This window comes from Equus quagga, chromosome 1, assembly GCF_021613505.1.
Source record: "Equus quagga isolate Etosha38 chromosome 1, UCLA_HA_Equagga_1.0, whole genome shotgun sequence".
NCBI classification, from domain to species: Eukaryota; Metazoa; Chordata; class Mammalia; order Perissodactyla; family Equidae; genus Equus; species Equus quagga.
The window spans coordinates 14,801,764-14,824,822 of record NC_060267.1 but is presented as its reverse complement, the minus strand read 5'-3'; the positions used below and the strand labels follow the sequence as shown (position 1 = coordinate 14,824,822).

Below are 23,059 nucleotides of genomic sequence, written 5' to 3'. Positions count from 1 at the left end.
CTGTGGTTGCCCACCCCTTCCCTCCCTCCTGGTGTCTCCCCAGCCCCAGATGCCCCTTCCTTCCATGACCCCCAGCCCTCCCCTTCCCCTAGTGTCCCTCTAGTCTCTTCTCATCTGCTCTCTAGGACCCCAGCCCCAGTCCTGCCCTTTGTCTCCTTCTTGTGACAAAACAGGACAAATTGTAGGAAGGCCACCCTTCTGCCCCACATCTCCCCTTCCCTGGTGGCTCCCACCCCCCACCCCACTTTTCTTTAAGTTTCCAAATCAACCTTCCTCCAATAATAATGATAAAGCAGGAAGCCGGGCCTGAGGACAGAGCAGATTTTTCTTCTTGACACGGAGTTTCCGATTAAAGGCAAAGGGACATAAATCCTCCTGCGTAATTGCTGTGCTCCAGCTCGGAGCCACTCGGAGGGAGGCTCCGGCCCCCTCTGTCTGGCCCCTGGGAGCCCCACCCCCATCCTGAGCAGGGCTTGGTCCCCAGAGCCCCGGGCTGGGCTGGGAAGAGGGAAGGGCTGGTGTCCCCATGGCTGTGGGGAGGGGGCCTGAACCTGAGCCGGGCTCCCTGCATTTCCCCTGCAGGGCTCGCAGCCCAGGTGCGGCCCACGGCCCAGCTCAACACACCTTTGCCTCCCCAGGCAGCCCCTCCACTCCTCACACTATGAGCTGCTTTATATTCTGACAAAGCTTCTCGGCATTCGTGATCTCATTTGATTCTTGTAAGGACCTTGAAAATTAGGGAACAAATATCAGATGGAGGGAGGGGCTGACACTGTTTCAACCTATTAAACCAGGGGGCCCAGCTAGCCTCCTCCCAGGTGTCTTTCCACCCACCAGAGAAGCTTTATAAAAAATCAAGAAAGCTCAATGTTCTGATCCCCTCTTTACAGACTAGAGAAAGAAGACACTACAAGTATGTGAATTGCTCAAGGTCAAGGGTTAAGGGCAGAGCCTGGAGTCCCCAAGTCTCCTGACTCCACCGGCACACTCTACACTCTTTCATTCTCCTCAGAATTTTACACCTGACCTCTGGTGGCTGCAGGTTGGACTCTCAGTCTAGCAAGGAAACCTGCCTCGCAGCCTTAGAAGTAGCTCTCGCGAGGGCCAGAGTCCCCCCAGAACCCTCCCCAACTCTGTTCCTCCCTTCTTTTCTGATCCTGCTGCCCATTCTCCTCCTCCACAAAGCCCTCCTGAGTTGAAACCCTTGATTCCTCCTTCCTCTGTTTCTCCCTGCACTGAAGGACCCCCTCCAGCTATTCCTAAATGGGCTTCTGGGTGTGAGTCTCTTCCCTCTCAGAGACCAGAGAACGGGCCTGTGTGTCCTCCCTCTGGGGGGGCCATTTCCCAACCCTCCATCATCTTCCCCTCCCAGACCTACCCCTGATGCAGGCCCAAAACAGAGGTGCACCATAGACGTGTGTATGTACCTACAGCATATGGTTTCCATGGTCCTGGGACCCCAGCAGTCCTGTCTCCTCTTCATTTCTGTGGAAATTTCCACCGACGCCCCAGGATTCCCACATCAGGTGTAAATTCTCAAGGCTCTGGGTTTACCTGGCTCTCTAGGGGACATGATGTCTGCTGTCCTCTCAGACCCCTTCCCCAGCATCTCACGTGGCGGGGGGACTTCAGCTGGGACCGAGTGAAAAAAGCTACATCCTCATTCAGCTTACCCATCTCGGAATAAAACTGGACCAACCGATTCAGGCAGGGCCTCCCAAGGTCTAACTTCTAGGTCTTCTGCTTGAGCTCCTTGGACATGCTGACACGGTGGCAGACAACTGGGTCCCTCTACTGGACCCTGACTGACCCATGCTCCACCCAACCCACATCCTCCCTTGTGCACCGCCCTTCCCTCCGCCTTGGCGAAACTGAGCTGGGAGCAAGGTCCAGGGAGGGCTTGGAGTCCTGAAGAAACTTTTCCCGGGCCAGGAAAGAAAGCTGCTGGCAGAGCAGGAAGGCCAGCTTGGAAGGCACAGGTGCTCCTGCAGGGAGCCTGAGGAGGCCCCTGTGCCGTGCCTGGGGTGGCACTGTAGCACTGCCTGAGCCGGGTGGTTCTGGGTGTCACTACAGGGTTTTGGGGTGTTACTGTAGATTCCGGACGTTGATGTAGGGTTTGGGGTATTACTGTGGCATGGCCCTGGAGACCATGGTGGGGTTTTCTGGGCTTTATGGGGTTACTCTAAGACCACAGGCCTGTGCTTCTGCCTGTGCCCAGAGAGGGGAGGGAGCTTTCTGTGAAAGAAAGCATGGGGGCGGGGAGGACAGAGGTGGCCCAGGTGCCCAGAAGTGGCGGTAATCTGAGGCTGCAGGGCAGAAAGGCCCTGCTCCACCCCATCTTGGTATTCAGGTCCCAATCCCTGGCCAACAGCCTTGTTTGTTGATGGCAAAGGGCTGGGAGTGGAGAAGGATCCTGGCAGTGGTTGCAGGCCAGAAACTGCGCATGCCACCAGCTTTCTGGAGAGAGGAAGGACCAGAGAGAGGGCCCAGGCAACAGGATGGTCCTCCAAGGTGTGTGTCCCCAACAACAACCAAGCTCTGAGATCCAAGGTCAATCTTGGAGCCCCGCCTGGGTGTTGCTGAGGCAGGGGACCAACTGGAGGGAAAAGATATAGATGCTTCCCCCTGGAGACCCCAGTCTTCCAGGGATGACAGACCCTCATCTTGGACCCAGGAAAAAAAATGGAGAATTGTTCTTGCAGCTTAACAATGGAAAACTGCCAGAGAGCTGGGAGTGTGGGGTGAGGACTGTGCAGAGGGGGCAAAGGGAGCGGTCCTGAGCAGGAACAGGCTGAGGACTGTTTCTGAAGCAAGGATGAGGATGAGTTCTAGCCCTGGAGACTTGAGGTAGAGAAAGAAGAGTCATTCACTCTTGTATCCATCATTCACTCAGCAAACGTTTGTGAGGGCAGCCATGGATCAGGCCTGGCACCAGGAGACACGGAGATGAATCGGAGAGGCAGGGACAACTGGGGAGGCTCCCAGAAACTCAGTTCCTCCCCGAAAACTTGCAAAGTCCTTCAGGTGCACACTAGCTAAGCTTCTACCCCCATGCCTCTCCAATCCAAAAGAAGGCCATTATCCATAATTCCAGCTTCCTTCTTCCCCAGGGACCTACCCCCCTGCTCCAGCCCTAGCCCTTGTCCCCACCACTCAAATATACCATGCTCTTTCCCTCTGGGCAGACACTGGAGCATCTTTGGGGCCACAGCTACAGCAGGAAGGGCTGGGGCTAGACATTCGGAGCGCCTTCCAAGCGTGAGGGAGGAGGAGTGCTGCAGAGTGGAGCAGGAGGCCGAGGAAGAGATGTGCGAGCCTACGCTCGCGACTTTGCCTCGCGCTGGGAGAGGCATCATTCATCCGCCCAGGGGTGGAGATGGGGCAGGGGGAGGGGAATGAAAAACACCCACAGCCCATTAACCTACTTTTGCAACTTCATTAAAACAGAGTCTCCGACATGTCGCCATAAATTGTCTTCTAAAGAAGAAGCCAGATCTAACATCCAGTTCTAGTGATGAAGCATCTGAGAAGAGACTGGAATCATGGGTGGAAGGGACACTGTGTATGGAGGGGCGGGCGCTGAGTGGCTTACAGGCTAGGCCAGTCTGGCTGCCTGTTGCAGGAACTCCTGGGTGGGCAGGCCACTGCGTGAGGGGCAAGGAGGGGATTTTCCATAATATCCTATAGTTGCTGCCCTGATCAAGAACCCTATAGCTTCCCGGAGTCCCTCATAACAAACCTAAAGGCTCCTCTCACTCTTTCAAAGGCTCCTTTAAGAAGCCCTGTTCTGCCTGGAAGCCCCCTTCTCCAAGGTGTGCGCTGAGCATTATGCTGACAGCTCTGAGTCCAGTGGACCCCAGCAGCCTCCAGACAGCCCGAGGCCTGCCCTGCCCTGGCCGAACAGGCAGCCTGGGCCCGTGGAAGGAGCACTGGCCCGGAGGTCAGGCAGCTGGCTCCCACTCGCCCCTGGCTGATCTGGATCCAGTCCTCACGTGGGGAGAGACTGAGGGCCCAGGCCCTGGAGAGGGACTGCGGGGGTTCAGATTCTGCCTTTGCGATCGAAGGACCTCAGCCAAGTTGTTTAACCTCTCTGTGCCTTAGTGATCTCATGGAATTAATGATACCTCATCAAGTTATTGAGTCTTAAAGAGGGATGACTTATGGAAAATGCATAGCCCCTAGGACGTGGCACATTCTAGGGGTCCATAAACATGGGCTGTGGTTGTCACTATTATGTACTTAGTTACCTAGTTTCATAGGCCTGAAAAGGACCTTGGAGTTCGTGGAATCTGATCATCTGGTTTTAAAGATGAAGAAACTGAGGCCCAGAGGGGGTAGTGACTTGGGTCAGAATCAGAGCCCAGATTTCCTTTCACCCAATCCAAGGATGTTCCTCAGTTTCTTCGTTTGTGCAGTAAGGGATTAGAGTAGACCAGTGATTTCCTTCATCGTCCCTGCTACCATCAGCATCATCGCCTTAGAACCTCTTTTCAAACCATCGTCACTCAGAATCCTAATACATACAGGTGGACCAGCTCTGGAGAAAATACTGCAAGGGGGGCTGGTCTGGAGCTGAGCAGCGCTCCCTCACTCTGTCCTAGCAGCAACCCCAGAGGCTGACCAGAGAAACCGGGGGTGTCACAGACCCCAGGCCAAGCCCCTGGCCGGGATGATCCCCACGCTTCCACCACTGGCACTCCCGCAGGCTGGAGCCCCGGAAAGAGCGAGAACTCTCCAAAGCCCCACCGGGAGTGGAGGAAGGGCCTGCAGACGGGCTTTCTGGGGACAGGGTTGTTTCCACATCATTTCTGCCCAGAAAAGGGGAAGAGGGGGGGATGCAGGGAGGGGACCAGAGGGCCTCCATGCAGCACTAGCGGCCACCGCCTGCCCCCGTATCCACCACCCAGAATGCCTCCACCCTCTGCGCAGTCCGTGCTCTGAGCCGCCCGCACTTCCGCCATAGCTGCAGCCCAAGAAAACATGGCCATAAAACAGACATTTGCTTTAATTTTCACTTGAAGGGGCAATTTAGCACAGGCTGTTTGCAAGCTGTTGGAGTTCTTTATGAGGCTCTATCATGTTTTCCCAAAATGCTCCCCCCAAGCGGATTCCCGGGGTCAAAGTTCATACATAATTTTTTAGGGGGGAGAATGGTTGGAGAAAGCAGGAGAGATGGTGGAGAGTAGAGAATGTATATTTTTGAAAATCAGATCAAAAGTGGCTGGGAAACTACGAGCAAGAGAAAGCCAGGCCAGGACAGCCCCTGGTGAGAGGCAAGTGCTGTGTGACTTCGCCGAGCCCTCCTCCGTCTCTGGGCCTCCCGAAAGCAGAGGCCAGGTCCTGTTATAAAAAGGGAACATTGTGACTCAGCCCCAGCCTCTAGGGCCCTCTCACACTTACTATGACCCGGCTACTCCGACATTTGTATTCACAGCCACAGCCCTCTCACTGAGTCCCAACTAGCCTTCTCTGCTCTCAGCTCTCTCTAGCTCTCATACCCAGCAACTTCAGCCCCCCACAAACTGCTCCTTTCTCTGTCCTCAGTTTCCCCCTCTTGACCCCTCGACTTGTTTTCTAGGGTCCTTCTTCCCTAGGCAAAGTGCTAGACTTCACCAGGTCCTCCCAGCTGCTCCAAGGGGAAAGTCACCAACCCACCTCCTTCCAAAGCCGGGCTTGGTTCCTCTCCTTCCACTTTCCCACGGTCCGACGCCCCTTCCCTCCAGAGCCCTGGGCTAAGAGGCGTCAGTTGGAACAAACCTCCCACACTGTAAACAGAGCAGCCACTCCGCCGGAGTCTGGATGCACCATGGCCCTTGGAGATCAGAGTGGGAAGCAGGACCCTGGGGTACCCTCAGCTCCCTGCAAAGAAAGTTCCCTGCCTCTAAGATCTTGTGGAGGCTGAGGCAAAGGAATTTGGGGGTGCACTCTGCTGCCTGCTTCCACCCCTCTCCCAGGGGTGACGTGGGAAGCAAAGGGGAGCCAGGGGCCGGAATGTATAGGATGGGGCTCCCCTCACTCAAGCTCCCTTCCCCTCCCTCACATTTCTGAGGAGTCTTCCAGGCTGCTACGGACAATTCCAGCCTCAGTATTCCCAGGGAAGGGTGATGAGGCAAGGGGGACATGTCTCGGGCTGGGAGAGATCCCAGAGGTCAGATGGGGGCAGGATGTCCTGGAGGCAGGGGAGCTGGGGATATGGGAACCAGAGTGGGGGGAAATCTCAGGACGCCTGCATAGCAGCGTTTGCACAGGAGACTCCACCCGAGGCGCTAACTGGAAGCTCACTGGGGAGTTCTGCAACCCAGACCCTCCCAGCAGGCCGCGGACCAGGGACCCCACCAAGGCCTGATGCCAAGCCCCTGGCTGACTAGAGGAGAGGTGAGTATGGGTTCTCCCGGGCAATAATCAAGGAGAGCAAAAACAGAACAGAGCCTGCACCAGGAGAAATGGGAAGGGAAGGGGACCCAGACACACAGCTCCCCAATAACTGAGTCCTATACGTACTGTGCGCATGAATTCAGCTTCCACCTACTTCCTCTCCTCTAATGCCCCAAAGGAGCCTGCAACACGGACCTATTTTTCATATGAATAAACCGAGAGCACAAGAAGAAAAAGTAGTCCAAGACCTCATGGATCTGTCTCGACCTGACATCAGTCTGCTTTCTCCTGGGTCAAGAACTCTTGAGTTTAATTTCTGTTGATCTAGTGACCGCCCCCAGCCTTCCTGCCCTCCATGTTGAAAGAGGCTATCTGTGGATCTACCTGAGCCTGTCTGTCTCCATCCTCATCCCCACAGAAACACAGAATCTTAGAGTAGTGAAGCCAAAACTCCTCACGATAGCATTGGGAAACTGATGCCCAGAGAAGGTGAGCTGCTTGCTCAGAGTCACACAGCCAGGAAGAGCCAGAGGAGGGACTTGATCCAATTCAGATGAATGCTCTTCCCCTGAGAACAGCCAGATTCTCAGCTATTCACACACACCGATGCTGTGTTGGCACAGGGAAAACAAAGATGAATAAATACGGGCCCCACCTTGAGAGACTCAGAAGTGGGGGGATAGGCCTTCCCATCCCAACCTGTAGAAAGACTTACACGTGTCGAGGTCCGAGCTAAGGAGGAAGTTGCTGTAAGCTGAGGCAGTCAAAAGGGCCTCCTGGAGGAGGCGGGCCTAACTCAGTAGAGATGTGAGGGGGAGCAGGCACATCCCCGGGTGACCCTGCTGGAAAGGAAATGTCAGTGCACACAATCTGTCTTCTTTAGGAAGACACTCCTGTGGGAGGATCACAGGAGACCAGGCTGGGAAGTCACATTGGGACCAGGTCAGAGAAGGCCTTGGATGCTAGGCTAGGGGGTCTGAGCCCCACCCCACGGGCACCGGGGACTCATGGAAGGTTTGCACCCAGGGTAGGAGGGGGACCTGTGCTAAAAGGTCTATTAGGAAATTTACCCTGGAAGCAGCTCCCAGGGCGGACTGTCTGGGAGAAAACCCGCGGTACCAAGCATGTCAGTGTGAGTCTCAGTGTGCTGTCTCTAGGGGGGGGTGCATTTGTGCATGTGTGCACACATAAGTGTGATGCTAAGATCAGGAAAGCCTGGTTTCACAAAACCACCCTGGTCTGCTCCAGGGGCGGATGATGGATGGCCAGCTGCCCACCCCTTCTGTCTCCCTCTTATTACCAACCAGAATGGGCAGGAGCGTGGCCACCTCCCCCAGACAGTCTGCGGGCCTGCACCCCAGCAGGCACATGAAGACATTCTCCCAGGAGCAGAGATGCTCACCCGGGAGCAGAGTGGGCACCTCCTCACCTGACACTTCCCCCAAATCTCATGCCAGCAGTGACGGACACTCAGGCGTCATGAAACGGGGAGCGGGGCAAGGAGAGGGCTGACCACCCAGCAGCCCAGGAGCTCAGAAGGGCAGTGAGAGGCAGCTGGGAGGACAGGGTGACGCTGCTGGTGAAGACAGTTCAACCAACAGGGACCCATGTAAACTCAGAGAGGAGGGGAAAATGCCCTGGAGAGAGAGAAGTAGAGAGAGGGGAGCCACTCAGAAGAGGGGGCACTGGGGGCATTAGGAGCCCGCCTGCCCCTCGCCTTCCTGCTCACCACAGCTCTGCCCGAGGTGAGGGGAGACCTGCCTTACCTGGACCGCTGTCTCATTTTGTCCTCCTTTGGGACCCGGGGTGCCAAGGGGCTTAGGCCACCCCTCCCTGTCTTCCCTCAGCAGAGAAACCTCAAAGATGGGGGGACTGTGACTATGAATCCTGGTGGGGCTGTCATTACTGTGACCTCCAGTATCAATTAATAGTGATTAGCAATTATCACAGCCACTCCATCACACCCACCGACCCAGGGAAAGGGGCCTGGTGGCCAGGAGTCCTGGGGCAATTCACCAGCTCTCTGCTCACTCCGCGCTGGTTTCCCTTCTTGAAACCCATGGAGAATCCTAACTTGGGGATTTATAGGACCTCGGAGTCAGAACAAATCTCGTAGAGGTCCATTCCCTCCATAGCCCCCATTTGCCCCCCTCCAGCCTGGGCACTCAGCCACCAGGCATCTACTGCGCTGGCGAATCATTGAGACGTGTGTCTGCCCCCTAAGACTCTGGGGCCCCTGTGGAGAAGCCTGGAGGATTCTGACATCTTAACGGTCCTGAGGTCTTCCGGTCCCTCCCCAAGCCAGCCCAGATGTAGAGCCTCCCATGCTGAGCTCTGACAACCTACTAGAACATCCAGTCCAGGTCCCCCAGCGCCACCCCTCCAAGAAGCCATTGCAAGTCCTCCCTCAGGTCCTGCTGCCCTAACTCCAGCCTACTTCTTCTGCGGCTGTCTGCTGTGAGCCTCCCACCGGGCAGGAAAGGGATGATCCGATTCGGCTTCGGAGAAGTCTTCCAAACCTCTGCCTCCGCACTGCTGTCTTTTGCTCAAGTGTATCTCGTCCCTGCTGCCAGGAAGCTCTCCTCCACATTTAACCTGAATCTCACGCCCAGTGGGAAGGACTTGGAGAAAGGTCATTTATTCAAGGTCCTATCCAGCTCCCCAGGCCCCTGATGTAGTAGCTGTGATGTGCTTCCGTTCCCTCTACCAGCCTTCCAGAAGCGCTCCCCCCATCTACACCCCAGGCCGGTGCCCCCGCATCCCCATCACCCCAGAGGAGTCCAAGGAATGCCTTCCTCTAGGCCTGGCCCCAGCTCAGGATGCCAGCCTCAGCCCCCGTGGAGCAAGGCCGGAGCCATCGTCCAGCCCAGCCCCCAGCCCCGGCTGGAGAAGGAGGTAATTAGGATCTGTGCAGTCCCTGTCCCCCAACAGGTACAGCTGAGCCGCCGCATCCATCATCAGGGGCAGCTGTCAGAGAGGGAGAGGGTCACGTGACTCAGCCGGACCAACAGGAGGGCGGGGGGAGGCCGTGGGGTTGGGCATTGGCTGGTCTGCAGCCGGGGAGAGTCGGAGAGGGCTGGAGGGGATAACCTGAGAAGGACCTTGTAGACACTTTAGCCCTGTCTCTGCTCCTCCCTAGACACCCTCCACCTTCCCCTAGTTCCCAGCCCGCAGCCCTACCAGCCACCCTGGCTGTGGCATTTTCTCTCCCCCTTCAATGCCACTTATCTAGGGTACAAGGGCTCCTCTTACTCATTTTTTTTTTTTTTTTTTTTAAAGAATATGGCCTCTTGTGTGCTTTATGGGTCTGAATAAGTGTGTGGGGCTGAGGGAGTCATTTTCCAGCCTGAATAGGGACTGGTGACTCCATGAGAAACACTGTGGTCAGGGTTGATGGGAGAAAGGAGAGGAGGGAGGGAGGGGCTCTGTTTGGAGAGAGGAAGTGTCGGTGCAGGTGCATTTTTCTCTAATTGCCTGTGCTGGTGCCAGGGCGTGAGTGTGAAGGAGCATGTGCTGGCAGTGCATGCACGGCACAGAGTGTGGGTGCAGCCTGGGACGTGTTTTGCATACTCACACTGACCTGCGTACGTTACCAGGAGCTGCAGAGCACTTGGGCAGGGACGGCGTGTTGACCTTGACCTTCTTTCTGTGCTTGTGCACAGGCTGATGTTCACACACGTACACGTATAGTTGGGTCTGTCCCAGCACACTGACACAATGGGCTTTCACCTTGCCTGTTTCCGACCCAAGGGCAGGAACCACCGCAACTTCCTGCACCCAGGACTCCTCAGCACATCTCCCAGCTGAGTGGGCAGGGATCCCACACCCCCAAAGCCACAGGTCAGGGTGGCAGCTGGCAGGAGAGAAGAGAGGGAAATGAGAGGAGGAGCTGTTTCTCCAACACCTGTGAAGGTTCTTAGTTATATATGCAAATGTCCTCATCAGAGATGCAGAGCTAATAGCTGCAGCCGGTTGTGTGTGGAAGTGCTGAGCAGAAGGAGACGGGGCTGGGGGAGAGGGAGGAGGCAGGACCACTGCCCTCTGGCTGAGCACTGCCAGGGCTCTTATTCCCCAAGACTGGTCCTGGGCTGTCCTGGGGGTGGTGTGGAGCCCATGGTAGGGCGAAGGGCAGGCACAGCAGAATCAGCAGGCCACAGCTCTGACTCTTGGCTTTGACTGGGCAGGTAGGCCGGAGCAGCCCCCCACCCCAACCTGGGTCAGGCCTTGCCAGCAGGGTCCTTTGAGGCGGGTTGCAGCCAAGCACACACTCCCCTGCTCCCCAACCTCTCCATCCACCAACCCCAAAAGTCAGAGTCCCTCTGGATCTTGGAGCAGATGACCCTGGCGTCTGCTCCATAGGATGCTAGGAGCCTCCCCACTCCCACTGGCCCAGCCTGACCCAGAGACAGACTTACACACAGCCTGCTTCCTAGGCCTCACTTCTTCCTCCTTCACCTCTGCCATGGAACCCAGGAAAAACAGTCTCGCAGTCTTTTTCGGTCAACCCATCCATAGAGGAATAGAGCCTGATTCCAGTCGCTGCTGCCTCTCAGCCCCACTGGATGTCCATTTATAGGCCAGCCATTCCTTGGGGCCGGCTGCCTTATGCTTTTTCAACCTCACTGCCACCAACATGGCACCAGAGACAAACACACACACACACAGTCAAGTCACATACTCCCTCGGATACAGGCAAACACTCCCTCGTCACAGGGGCACACGGTCCCGTGTGTATTAACTTGCCCTGAGACACACACCCACACTTAAACAGTCCTGCCAGCCTCTGCTGTCCTCGAGCACACACGTCACCCCATTTTTGGGACAGAGTCCACAGAGACCTCCCCTGTCCTAGCCCCCACCTCCCCTTTCTTCTCTTCTCCCTCCCCCTCCCACCCTCCTCCCTGGGCACCCGTTTGCCAGGGTTATTTATAGAAGCAAGCGATAAATTCAGTGTGTTTCTCAGCGCGCAAAGCTATAAATAATGGCACAGATCATTAAACCCCGAGAGCAGGCCCAGCCGCCCCGCAAACAAGATGAAGTACAAACCACCACGTGAGAGGGAGAGAGGGAGGCACAAGGCAGAGCCCCGGACCCGGGGCCAGGGGCCCAGCCTGCACCTCGCAGCCTGGTCCCAGTGAACTTGGGCCTCCCCAGGGCCTGCCTGGGCACCGGGGGAGGCGAGAGAGCAGACCTGGGCCCCGGCTTACAGGCTGGTGAACAGCCCCTCACCCGATTTCCACACCCTCCCCCCCGCACCCTTTCCCATCTGCCCACCCTCTGCTGCTTGCTCCCTGTCCCTCACTGTTCTTTCATCTTTCCTATATTTTCTTCTCCCAAATTTCTCCTCTTTTCCACCTCCCTCCATCTCTCCATTCTCCTCCCTCTCTCCTTTACCTTCTGCCCTTCCCCTCTCCCTCTCCAGCCAACTGCTCTCCGCCCACCCTTCCTTCCCCCCACTCTGAATCCCCAGGCCCCAGGAGGGGCCCTGATCCCACCAAGGAGCCCTCAGAGGCAGAAAGTCCCCCGTCAGCAGAATGCGGGAGCCGGCTGCTGATTCAGTGTCTGTAATCTCCCAGGCGGAGGCGGCCGTGGCGGGTGTAGGGCGGGGGACGGGGAAGATGGATGAGGAGTGTGCACGAAATGTACGGACACCGGGGACAGGCTCCAGGCTGAGCAAGGTTCCGAGGAGTGGAACTAGAGCCCGGAGCTTCAGCCCAACCCCACCGCGCTGACTGGTCAGCAGAGCGAGAGAAGAGCCTTTTGGGGACAAAGAGACAGAGAGACAGGACCAGGGGAAAGAATAAGGTGAACAGGGGAAAGTGGCTGAGGGGAAGAGGTAGGGCAGCAGAGAGAAGATGCTGGAGGGATCAGAGGAAGGACGGCAGAAGGGAGCCAGGAAGACAAGGGGCACTGACAGAGGATGACCCTACCCACACTGGTCCCCCGAGCCAGAGTAGACCCCAAGCCACCATGTTGTGCTCCTGAGTCTGGACCACAGCGTGGAAGGTTTTGGAGTCCAGGCCACGGCTACAACAACCCTCCCTCCTTCACTTTTAGGAAGTAACTCTAATCTTTGGGGTTCAACCAAGCCAACTCTGGCCTGCTTTCTGGAGGTTTCCCTCAGCCCCTACTCGGGGTCACCTACATTCTGGGGTCTTTCACCCCTTCCTGCTGGGAAGTTCTTACCACCTCTTGCTTCAGTCTGAGCCTCTCTCGGAGGGCAGAACTTATGTCCATTATGTGCTGTACAGGGCCCCAGAAAACCAAGCAATGCTCCACTCTTTGAAGCATAATCAAACCCAGGGGTGGCAGTCAGCACTCTCCTTCTCCAGCGACGCCAGGCAAATAGACTTCAGATGGGGCAGCGGGATAGGACTCAACATCACCCAGAACCTGCTGGTGCTGAGGGTTCGTAGACGCCAGGAGGGGGCAGGCAGCTAAATCCTCTGAAAGTTGAGGGGGGACCCGGTGGGCCTGAACGAGGCGCAGCCTGGCCCCGTGGCCAGGGGTGGACAAGAAAGCCGTGGAGCCTTCCCTGGCTGCCCCTGCCCTCCACAGCCCATGGCCAAAGCGGCCATCTGCTCCCGCTCGCACCCCTGTCGGCCACTTTGATGCAGAGCTCAGTTATTTGCCCCAGGATTTATAGTAGGAGCCGGGACAGCAGCTAAATCCCCCAGCCACAGAGGTAAATCAGCCGCCGCGATGGGCCGGAACGCGGGAGCTGTCGGGCTGGAGGCGGCACAGCAGGGCTGGAGAGGAAAACACTTGTCCCTGCTCCCTGGGGGTGGCAGCCAATAAATCCCCTCAGGCACCGATTAGGGCTGGCAGCCTGACCAGACCTCGAGAGCTGTCAGTGCTGGTGGCAGAGATGACACCACAGCGGGCAGTGCCCACAGAAACAAGCTGCAGCAAAGGGATGGGATGGCCCACGAGGACTTCTCAAAGCAGGTGGGCTAGTAACGATGGTTGGGAGACCCCAACCTGTGGTCCCAGGAGCCGGATGAAGCAGCGTCACCGTTAGGAGGGCAGGTTCTCTAGACCCACAAGGCCCGGGCTCAAATCCTGGCTCTGCCACTTATTAACTGTGCGACTGTGGGCAAGTTACTCCCCCGTGCCTCTACTTCTTCATCTGTAAAATGGGGATGAGAACACTAGCTAGTTCGCACAGTTATTGTGATGGTTACAGGAGATGGTGTGCATGAATTGCTTAGGTCAGGGCCTGGCAGTGTGCCCTTAGTGGCACTGTCATACAGAATAAGCTTATGAGGCTGTGTTAGATCTGTGTACAGAGAAAGGAGAAGGCACCAAGTGACCTGGGAGGGCTCTGGGGGCGCCAAGGTCATGTATAAAGAAAGAGGGCTCTCTTAACCTCACTGGGAGAGGAGGTGGGGACAGTCTCCCAGGGCCAGTGTTGATTCCTTAGTCAGACAGGCTAAGTGTCTGCATCCACGTCCCAACAGTCACTCACTGTGACCTTCTCAGGTTAACTTCTCTACGCCTACTGTCCTCATCTGCAGAATGGGGACGATAATACTCTGACCTCACAGGGCTGCTGAGAGGATTACAGGAGATCATATGTCAATGCAGTGTTAGTGGAGCCTTCTCCATAGTAAGTGCTCATTAAATTTTAGTCTCGTTATTACTAGTATTTCATCGAGCAAACAAGGGCTATGCAGTGGACCCTAAATCCAAGCAGAGAAGCTGACAGGGGAGTGCTCTTGCTGAGGGCCAGAGAAAGGGAGGGAGCAGGAGAGTGAAGTTGTGGGAGAGGAGCACAGGGGTCAACAAGGAGAAAAGGAGCCAGAAAATGGAGGAGGAAGATAGAAGCTGGCAGGTAGAGAAAAGATGGGAGACGGAGAGCCAGAAAGAGAGGAAAGAGAATGGCACAGGGATGAGGCAAAGGGAGCACTGCGGGGAGATGGAGGAGACCCCCCCCCAAAGGCAGAGGAATGGGTGGCAGAGTGGGGGACACGACAGGAGATGGGGAGGAAAAATGAACAGAGCCTCAGAGCAGGAGTCAGGGAAGTAGCGGGGAGGGGGAGCCGGGGGCTGTGGGGAGGAGTGAGGGGCAATGAAAACGAGGCGAAGTGGCTAGGCGAAGTGGCTAGACCAGAACCACCAACCACCAGCTGAGAGACAAAGGAGGAAGAGGCTCCCTGGAAAGACAGCCAGGGCTGGGGCAGCTCCTCACGCAAACGATTCCAGACAGGCACTGCTGGCGCCCCCTCCCAGGCTTTCATTTTCAGCACAGCTTCCCCTGGCCCCGCTCCTGCACCCCTCCTGCCAGCCTCTACCTTCTCAGCACTGCGGCCCAGGGCAGACTAGGCAGCGGGAACGTGAGGGGCTTGGACTCTGCTCACCCGGCAGTGAGAAACTGTCCCCAAAGCAGAACAGAACCCAGGGGTCCACGCCTCCTTCTGGCAGCTGCCCCTTCATCAGCACGAAGACAGGACAGTGGCTGAAAGAACTGGAAGAGTGGAATAATAAATAGCAGCTAAAACATTCGCATTCTGAGTCTCATGACAACCCTGTGATGTAGGCAATATTACCCCCATTTATTATTATCACTACCATCAAGCAATTATATATAATGCTTACTACCTGCTAAGCACTTCACACGTGTTAACACTCTTACTCCTGACAGCAACCCTATTATCCCCATTTTACAGATGACAAGCTGAGGCCTACATCCTATGCCCCTCCCCCTTCGCCTCTTCTCTGCTCTCTCATCTTTGCTTGACCCGCTTTCTAGTCTCTCATCTTCATCGTCGCTTGGCCCCTTAATTCTCCTCTTCCAGTCATGCCGCCCACCAAACTCCCAACTGGCTTTTGTTCGCCCTCCAGGCACTGCCCACGTGACCAGCAGCACCTGGTGTGACTACAAGTGATGGGCAGCCCCTTCATGTGGGGGCCACTGGCCGGTGGCAACCGAAAAGGCATCATCCAGGGGCTGAAGTGAAACATGACAGTATCTCCAGAGATGCTATTTTTCCCCTACTTTCCTCCCTAAAAGATCTGAGATGATGTACCACATCAGGCACAGACAGAGTGAGAACAGCTAAGTGGAGGTGAGCAAGTGTGCCTGGAAAGGAAACCTAAGAATGCATAGTTACTGCGGGAGAACCCCAAACCCCACCCTCAGCTTCCTAACACTGAAAATAAACGAAACCGGATCTGGTTAACACTCAGCATTAACCAGAGTTAATACATGAAACTCTCTCATGTGTTAAGAGAGCTAATACATGAGGAGCTAAAAAAGCTTCCCACTCACACCAGTTCCTTCCTTGGTTATCAACCGTGTACTGAGTACCTACCATGTGCCACGTATCAAAGACGTAAGCAACTCCAAGGACACAGACTTTTCCCTTCACCCCACGAGTTCGAGGAGATCTGCCTGAGATGTGCTGGGCACGTTTGCTGTAGAAGAACTGAAGGGCCCTGGGCTGAAAGAGCTTAAGAGCGGTGAGGATGTAAAAGTCGGAGGCCATGGGCCCGGGGAGAGGAAAGGCCCACACAAAGTCGCCCCAGAGCTGAGAAAGGGAGGCTGCGGCGTGTCAGGGTTAGCCCTCGGACCAGACCGGTTTCCTGCCCCCAAGCCCTGTCAGCCCCGGTTCCACTCCAGAATGGCCTATTTGGGACAAAGTCCCTGCTTGCCCATCCATCTATCCACCTTCCAGGCAAGGCTGGTGATGGTTGCTCCTTGCCCATCCATCTATCCACCTTCCAGGCAAAGCTGGTGATGACTGCTCCTGGCTGCTTCCGCTCGTTAGCACATCAGCATGGGGATCATCAGGAACCAAAATAAATCAGATGAAAATAACATCCCACACTTCCCCACAGAAAAAGAACCTGCCCTCTCTGTTGGCACGATTTCCAGCCCACAAGAGGAGTGAGAACAAGGAAGAGCGACAGAGGACAGGGACATACAGGAAGGACGTACGTGGATCCTGGTCAGGGAAAAATCTCAGATTTGAAGGGGGACTCCCTCTCACAATCACAAAAATGCTACCCCTTCCTCAGCAGCTAGCAAAAAAGGGTCTACACCCATGTATGCCTGTGTGTGAAATACGTACGTATTAAACTTAAAAGTGGTTCTCAGGAAGGCTGACGCCTGGCCTGGCCAGCACTGGAGGCATCTCAGCAGGACAGCCTCCGAGCACACGGCACTGGTGAAAGGCCCAGGGGCACCCACCCCAAGGTCTTGAAACGCTTTGACGGGGGTTAGAGTGGTTGGTGGGACTGGGGACTGAAATACAATCCTGGGCAGGTAGGTGGGGCCAAGCGTTCACCAGCATGGACCGGTCACGCTCCTGCCTGCTCACCTACCAGGAAAAACTGACCTTATTTCTTCCCTCCCTCTCCCTTTCCTCAAGCGGTTTACTTCATCAGGGCCCCTGGGTGAAAGAATCTGAGTGAAGGCAGAAGTTCATAAAACTTCCCACATAACAAAATCAGCTCTATCCCACACTGGGGGAAAGCACCCCTCCCAGCTCCTCCCAAACCCAGGCACCACCCTCTGACTGTCAAAGCCTGACCAGGCCTCCAGTGAGTACAGACAGACTGACGCGACAACTCAGAAGGGTCCCTTCCCCATAGGTCAGCTAAACCGCTAGATGGCAAAGCGTTTCCTGGAAGCACCTCTTCCAAATACCCACATTTCCTCATGGACCTCCCGTCTATGGCTCCTTAACGCACGGAGAATACACTCCTTCCTCCATCACTCCCCCTCACCCCGGCCTCTGGTCCCCTTATGGTTCAAGGAGCGTGCCCTGAGCCATCCTGCTTCCAGCCCACTCTTCCTGGAACGCCCTCTCCACGAGCTCTCGGGGCTCCCATAGGCTATTCGAAGCTCTCTCCATCCTCCAAGGCCCAGTTCAAACGCCGACACCTGTTCCACTCAGGCCAGTCATCTCTCTCCCCGCTGGACGGGCCTCCTGGCCCTTGTTCACCTACGTGCCTGGTGCTGAGAGGCGGTCTGGGTCATGTTCCTGGAATTGAAGGAAAATTCCAAACTTGTTCTCTGCCAAGCTTTTCTCGTGTGACTTACAGGATTCCCAGAAGGAGGCCAATCAGGAACACTGAGGTGGCAGACGTCTCCAGAGCCCCACTCGCCCGAGTCAGAGGGGGCGCCTGGAGGAGCAGGGGCCGCTGCAGTAGATGCCGCAGGTCCTCTAGGCTTCCTGAGACCCTGGCTCAGTACTTCTGAGGGGCTCTGGGGGACGCTAAGCCAGTGGAGGTGGGCTTCCTCTCTTCCTCTGAGAGGCTCCTCTCTCTCTCACTATCTCTTAGTCTCTCCCAGTCTTCATCATTCTCTTTTTCAATTTTAGGCTGGGGTTCCTTCTGCCTGCAAGACACCTCCCCTTAAAGCCTTGCTACACAAAATGGCATCTGAGAACCAGCAGCATCCGCACCCCTGAAACGCACAGTCTCTCAGGCCCCAGCCCAGACCTAGTCGATTCAACGCTCCAGTCTACAGGATCCCCAGGTGGCTCGTGTACACATTCAAGTCAGAAAGTACTGGCTTAAAGAACCAGAAAGGCCAGGCCAGGGGCCCCACAGGGAAGCTGAACGCCTAAGACATCCATTCATTTAAACTTTCAGTAAATATTTAATAAGCACCTACTGGTGCAAAGAGCTGTGCTGGGCACTAGGGACAGAACGGTGCTGACTCAGCCGGGATGCCCAGGCTGGAGAGGATGGGAGCAATGTTCCCCAGCAGGTTGCCCCAGCCCAGCCCCAGAGGGGCAGGAAGGCTTGGGTCAGAAACAGGGGGAACATTCGACTGGAGAATCTCTCAAGACCCTGAGGCTGGTGAGGGAGCCCTCTCAGGCCCCAATTCAAAGACAAGAGGCAGTCAGTGAGACAGAAGGGAAGGAGCACCGAGAACAAGGGAGAATGCCGAACAGGAAGAAACGAGAAGACGGAAATGAGGAAAAGTGGGTCCGAGACAGATGCCCTGAATGCTCCCCGCCACTTCCCAGACACTCAGTCTTACTTCTTGACCTCCCTGTTGAGTACTCCCCTCCAGGACAGCACAATGTCGCCTGGGCAGATGGCTTCCCACAACAGGGGTCTTCCCACAACACCCCCATGAAGGCAGGACAGCCACAGCCCCTCCAGCACCCTCCAGCCTAGGGGCTGAGAGGGGAGAAAATAGGTCACCACTGAGGGAAAGGGGGCCAGCGCAGGGGCTCTGGGATGGAGGACATACAAATAGCAAGAAGCACAGATTCAGGAGACAGTGTAGGGGCTTCAGGTGGAAGTGACTGCTGTGTGAAAAACGGATGGTAGGGGACAAGCAGGGGAGACTCGTCCGGGGGCTGCTGTGGTCAGCAGCGCAGGCGGGAGAAACGGTGCCTTGGCTACGACTGTATAAGGGGGCATTGTGAGATGTGGTCAGGTTCAGCATATAGTCAGGTACTCAGTAAACATTTGCTTCTTATTGAGAAGTGATCCAAAAGGCACTGTGGTGGGGGTGGGGGTGGGGGTGGGGGTGGGGGGCATAAAGGGCACTCAGCTGGGGCCAGCCTGGTGGCACAGCAGTTAAGTTCACACGTTCTGCTTCAGCTGCCCAGGGTTCACTGGTTTGGATCCCGGGTGCAGACCTACGCACCACTTATCTAAGCCATGCTGTGGTAGGCATCCCACATATAAAGTTGAGGAAGATGGGCGCAGATGTTAGCTCGGGGCCAATCTTCCTCAGCAAAAAAAGAGGAGGGTTGGCGGTGGATGTTAGCTCAGGACTAATGTTCCTCAAAAAAAAAAAAAGAGCACTCAACTATGTCTTAGGATCCCTGGCCACCTTCTGGTAGAGGGACCTTGGGCAAGTCACTGTGTCTCAGGGCCTCAGTTTCCCTACTGGCAAAGCAGTAAAGGTAAACCAAGATCTTCAGGCCCTTTCTCGGCACAATTCTCTTTCCCCAGCTCTAATACCAGAATGCAGAGTTTCAGGAGCCCCTGAAGGTCTTTGAGCAAGGATGGCACAAGGTGGTCAGCTTGGCTGGTATGCAGAGTTTGGAGGAGAATGAAGCAGAGGCCTAGTGAGTGGGTTGGGGCCATCTAGATACTGCCCAATGAGGGTGTGCTCACCTGGGTGGCTGAGAACAAAAAAGAATGATCAAGCCAAGAGCCCCCAATACCCCATCCCCAAATCTTCCTCACTGTGATGTCTCAGCATTTTGGGGTTTGTTTTTTTTTTGCAACTCCACAACTTCTAAATATTGAAATGCCTGGACTCGGACATTGGATGTCCTTTATTTTCTATCTGTGTTCATTCCTTAGGCGATCTCATCCAGTGTCACTGATGACTCCCAAATTTCCACCTCCAGCCTGGACTTCACCGCTAAACTCCAGACCCATGTGTCCATCTGCCTACTAGACACCCCTACCTGGATGCTCATCAGGCTTCTCAAACCTAACACGTCCCAAACTGACTCTCCCCAAAGTCACTCCTCCTGCAGGACTCCCCAAATCGCTTCATGACGACTCCATGGTTCTGGTCACTCAGCACCGTGGTCTCAGCCTGACTCCACTCATTCTCACCCTCCATCTGCCCATCAGCAAATCCCTTGGTTCTCTCTGCAAAGTATGTCCAGAACTGGACCACTCGTCACCACCTCGACGGCCGCCTCCCTGACCCGGGCCACCATCTTCTCTTACCTGCCACTGCTATAGGCTCCTAACTGGTCTCCCCACTTCTGCCCTGGTTTTCTCAATCTATTCTCAACGTGGCAGTAAGAATTTTCTGTAAAAATACAAGGCAGATCGAGTCACTCCCCTGCTCCAGTGACTTCCCGTCTTCCTCGGAGTGAAAGCTGAAGCCTCCCTGTGACTTATTGTCCCTACATGGTCTGCTTCCCATCACCCCTTAGACCTCACCACTTATTCTCTCTGCTCCAGCCACATCAGCCTCATTGCTGTTCCTCCAACACGGCAGACATGCCCACATCAGGGCCTTTGCCCCGGCTGTTCTCTTTGTCGGGAATGCTCTTCCCCAGAAATCTGCATGGGCACGTAGCATCTGGTAAATGGCAGGCTCCATATGTTGAGGGGCCTGAGCAGGGATGAGAAAGGGAGGGAAGAGGAAGAGGAGACAATGGAGTTTGGTCCTGCGCAAGAAACAAAATGGCTCATCTTGCTTTCTCTGTCTTCCTCCTTATGGGTGACTTGCCCCACCCTGGTTCCTCAGGAAGGACCCCACTCTCCACCTGACCCTCAGAAGAGCCTCAAGCTCTGACGGCATCACATCCCTCTGGGACTCTCCTGGACCTCCTGCAAAGGAAACGGCTCACTCCCCTGGCACTGAGTGTGGCGATCCTCTCTGCTCTGCTCCTGAAGGATGCGGAGAGGGATGGGTCTCCGCCAGCCACTCACTGAGGACACACTTATTTCCACCATCGTCCAGTTGTGAGTACATAGTAAGTCCACCACTGCTCTCCCTCTTCTTAACCCACGCTTCCTCTCCTTCCTCTGCCCCTCCTGACTGCTCCCAGTCATCAGGCCCCGTTTACACACACTAGCAGTCAGGCTGAGGCGGGAATGCTGGAGCCCGGAGGCCCCAACAGCCCAGCCACAGGCCTCTGAGCCTTGGGGAAAAGGCCAGGAGATCTGAGGGGAAGAGTTTGGGGTGGGAGGATGCAAAGGGCAGAAAGACAAGGAAACTGAAGCAAAGAGAAACAGAGGCTCTGATGAGATGGCGATGATGGCACCAGCCAGCAAAAGGGGTCACAGTCAAAGGCAGAAACGGGAGAGAAGCAAAAGCTGACAGATGGCAAGAGCCGGAGACAGGAGGTGCAAGAGAGTCAGACACCTAGAGAGAGAGAGAGACAGAGAAAGCCCAAAGAAAGAGAGACGGAGGAGCAGCCAGCCAGAGAGGGAGGGAAGCAGAGGCTACCCAAAGAGATGGAGAGACAGAGACAGAGACGCAGAGGGAGAGACACGCGCAGGGACAGACCAGAAAGTGCAAAGAAGGCGAGGGAGAGCAGAGCGGAGGCGGCGCGGGGCGCGGGGCGGGCGCGGCGGAGCGGGCGCGGGCGCCGGGAGCCGGCTCGTAAAAGCCGCGCCGAGCGGGGAAATTGCCGCCAGAATCGCTGAGCTCCACAAAACGCCGCCCGCGCGGCCGCCGCCGCGCCCGCTCCAATCTCCAGCCTCATCGCCGCGCGGGCTGGTTATGCATTTAAATGTTATTTAATTGGATTGCGGAGGAGCTGGGGGCCAGAGCGGCCCCCCGCCCCCGCCCCGCACGCTCCGCACGCCCGGGCTGCTCGCCGCCTCCGCAAATCTGTTTTCCAAGTCACAGATTGCAGCGCACCCCCTCCCAACACGCTCCCCCCACCCCGACGGCTCCCCTTCGTGTCGGGGCTCCTTCTTCTGTTCCCCACTCCCAGACGGAGCCAGAGGACACTCAGAAAGACACAAGTCCCCTGAAGATGTATGAAAACGCAGAGGCTACATGAAAATACTACAGACACACAAACACAAAACAGCAGCAAAAATGGGTCACCCTAAATTACACGTGTCCATCTGAAAGATTTAAAAAATGAAGAGACAAAAGATACCCATGGATCACAAAAATAACCAAATGCATGTGATACACTGGAGAGCCACACTCCAGCGGGAACATGGCCTTCCCCATTGAATGGTTCTTACAGAGCGACGCTACCACACATGGGAACAAGATCATGCTAATTCAGTGACCTCATGGGTGACACAGAGACCTTCCTCAAAGCCAGGTAAGGAGCAGAACTACATTCACTCTCACACTCAGAGCAAAGCCATCACACTCCGATGGCGCAGCTGTGTGCCTTTCCAGAGTTTGAGGGCAAACCCTTCCTTCAAAGACACCTTGTTCCTCTCCCCATCCACAGCAGAAAGTGTCATCAGACGAGGTTCTGAGAGGCAACAGTCATCAAGTTCCTTAAAACTGAACAAAGAAACAAACAAAACGGAACCCAAATCACAACAGGTAGGCTAGAGGGTAGACACCAGGAAGGCCTTCCTAAGAAGACAGAAAGTTCGTGATCCCGAGGGGTGAGGCTGGGTGTCCGTGGGAAGCTGGCCTTCTCCCCTGTCAACTGCAGTGGGAGACCTCTTTCTGCAGCCTGCACTGGGAGTTAGCACCGTCAAGGTAGATGGAAGGACAGAATGACCTGCTGAGGCCTGTCTCCCACACACTCCAAACCAGCAGACAGGAAATTGCTGGCCTGAAATGATCAGGGTCAAGCTGCTTCAATTAATGAAAATGGAAATGGCAACCCGGCTTGGCACAGGCCACCATGGAGGACTGTTCTGGGCTCTCAGCCACCCCCTTTGCGAACCAGGCCTAGAGGCTGCCGTCAGGCTGACATCCTTGAGCGGAAGGTAGGGGCAGAAGAATGGGCAAGGAGGCGTGCAGGAAAACTACTGCAGTTTTGTTTGTTTTGTTTTTGACAGAATGAGGAACAAAACAGGGAGCGAGAGAAAAAGGGAGAGAAATTTTTCCCAAATACATTATAATTCAACCTTGACTGGTAAGCTTGGGCTGGGGCCAGGCTGGCATTAAGGCCTCTGAAGAAGAAAGCAATTCAGCTTCCCCCAAAGCAATTTATTTCTGCATCACTTGATGGTCATAGCTGGGAAGTTTATCCATGTGTCTAACCTCAATGCTGCATGCTCCAGTTGAAATTATTTCCTTCTTTGGAGCATT

General features: G+C 55.6%; 1 protein-coding gene and 1 long non-coding RNA gene across 2 annotated transcripts; both read right to left on the bottom strand.

The window, feature by feature from the left end:
• Nucleotides 1–4,978: 4,978 nt before the first annotated feature.
• Nucleotides 4,979–5,937, bottom strand: LOC124249058 (uncharacterized). Its single transcript, XR_006891237.1, has 2 exons — nucleotides 5,656–5,937; nucleotides 4,979–5,340 (listed from the first exon to the last, which is right to left on the bottom strand). It is a non-coding gene; the product is annotated as an uncharacterized LOC124249058 (long non-coding RNA).
• A 1,133-nt stretch (nucleotides 5,938–7,070) lies between these two features.
• On the bottom strand, nucleotides 7,071–17,288 carry LOC124249047 (uncharacterized). Its single transcript, XM_046679809.1, has 5 exons — nucleotides 16,046–17,288; nucleotides 15,690–15,827; nucleotides 14,736–14,842; nucleotides 9,956–10,228; nucleotides 7,071–7,217 (listed from the first exon to the last, which is right to left on the bottom strand). Exons 1-5 carry the CDS (start codon nucleotides 16,085–16,087, stop codon nucleotides 7,172–7,174), a joined length of 606 nt encoding a protein of 201 aa, XP_046535765.1. The 5' UTR covers nucleotides 16,088–17,288; the 3' UTR covers nucleotides 7,071–7,171.
• Nucleotides 17,289–23,059: the final 5,771 nt, after the last annotated feature.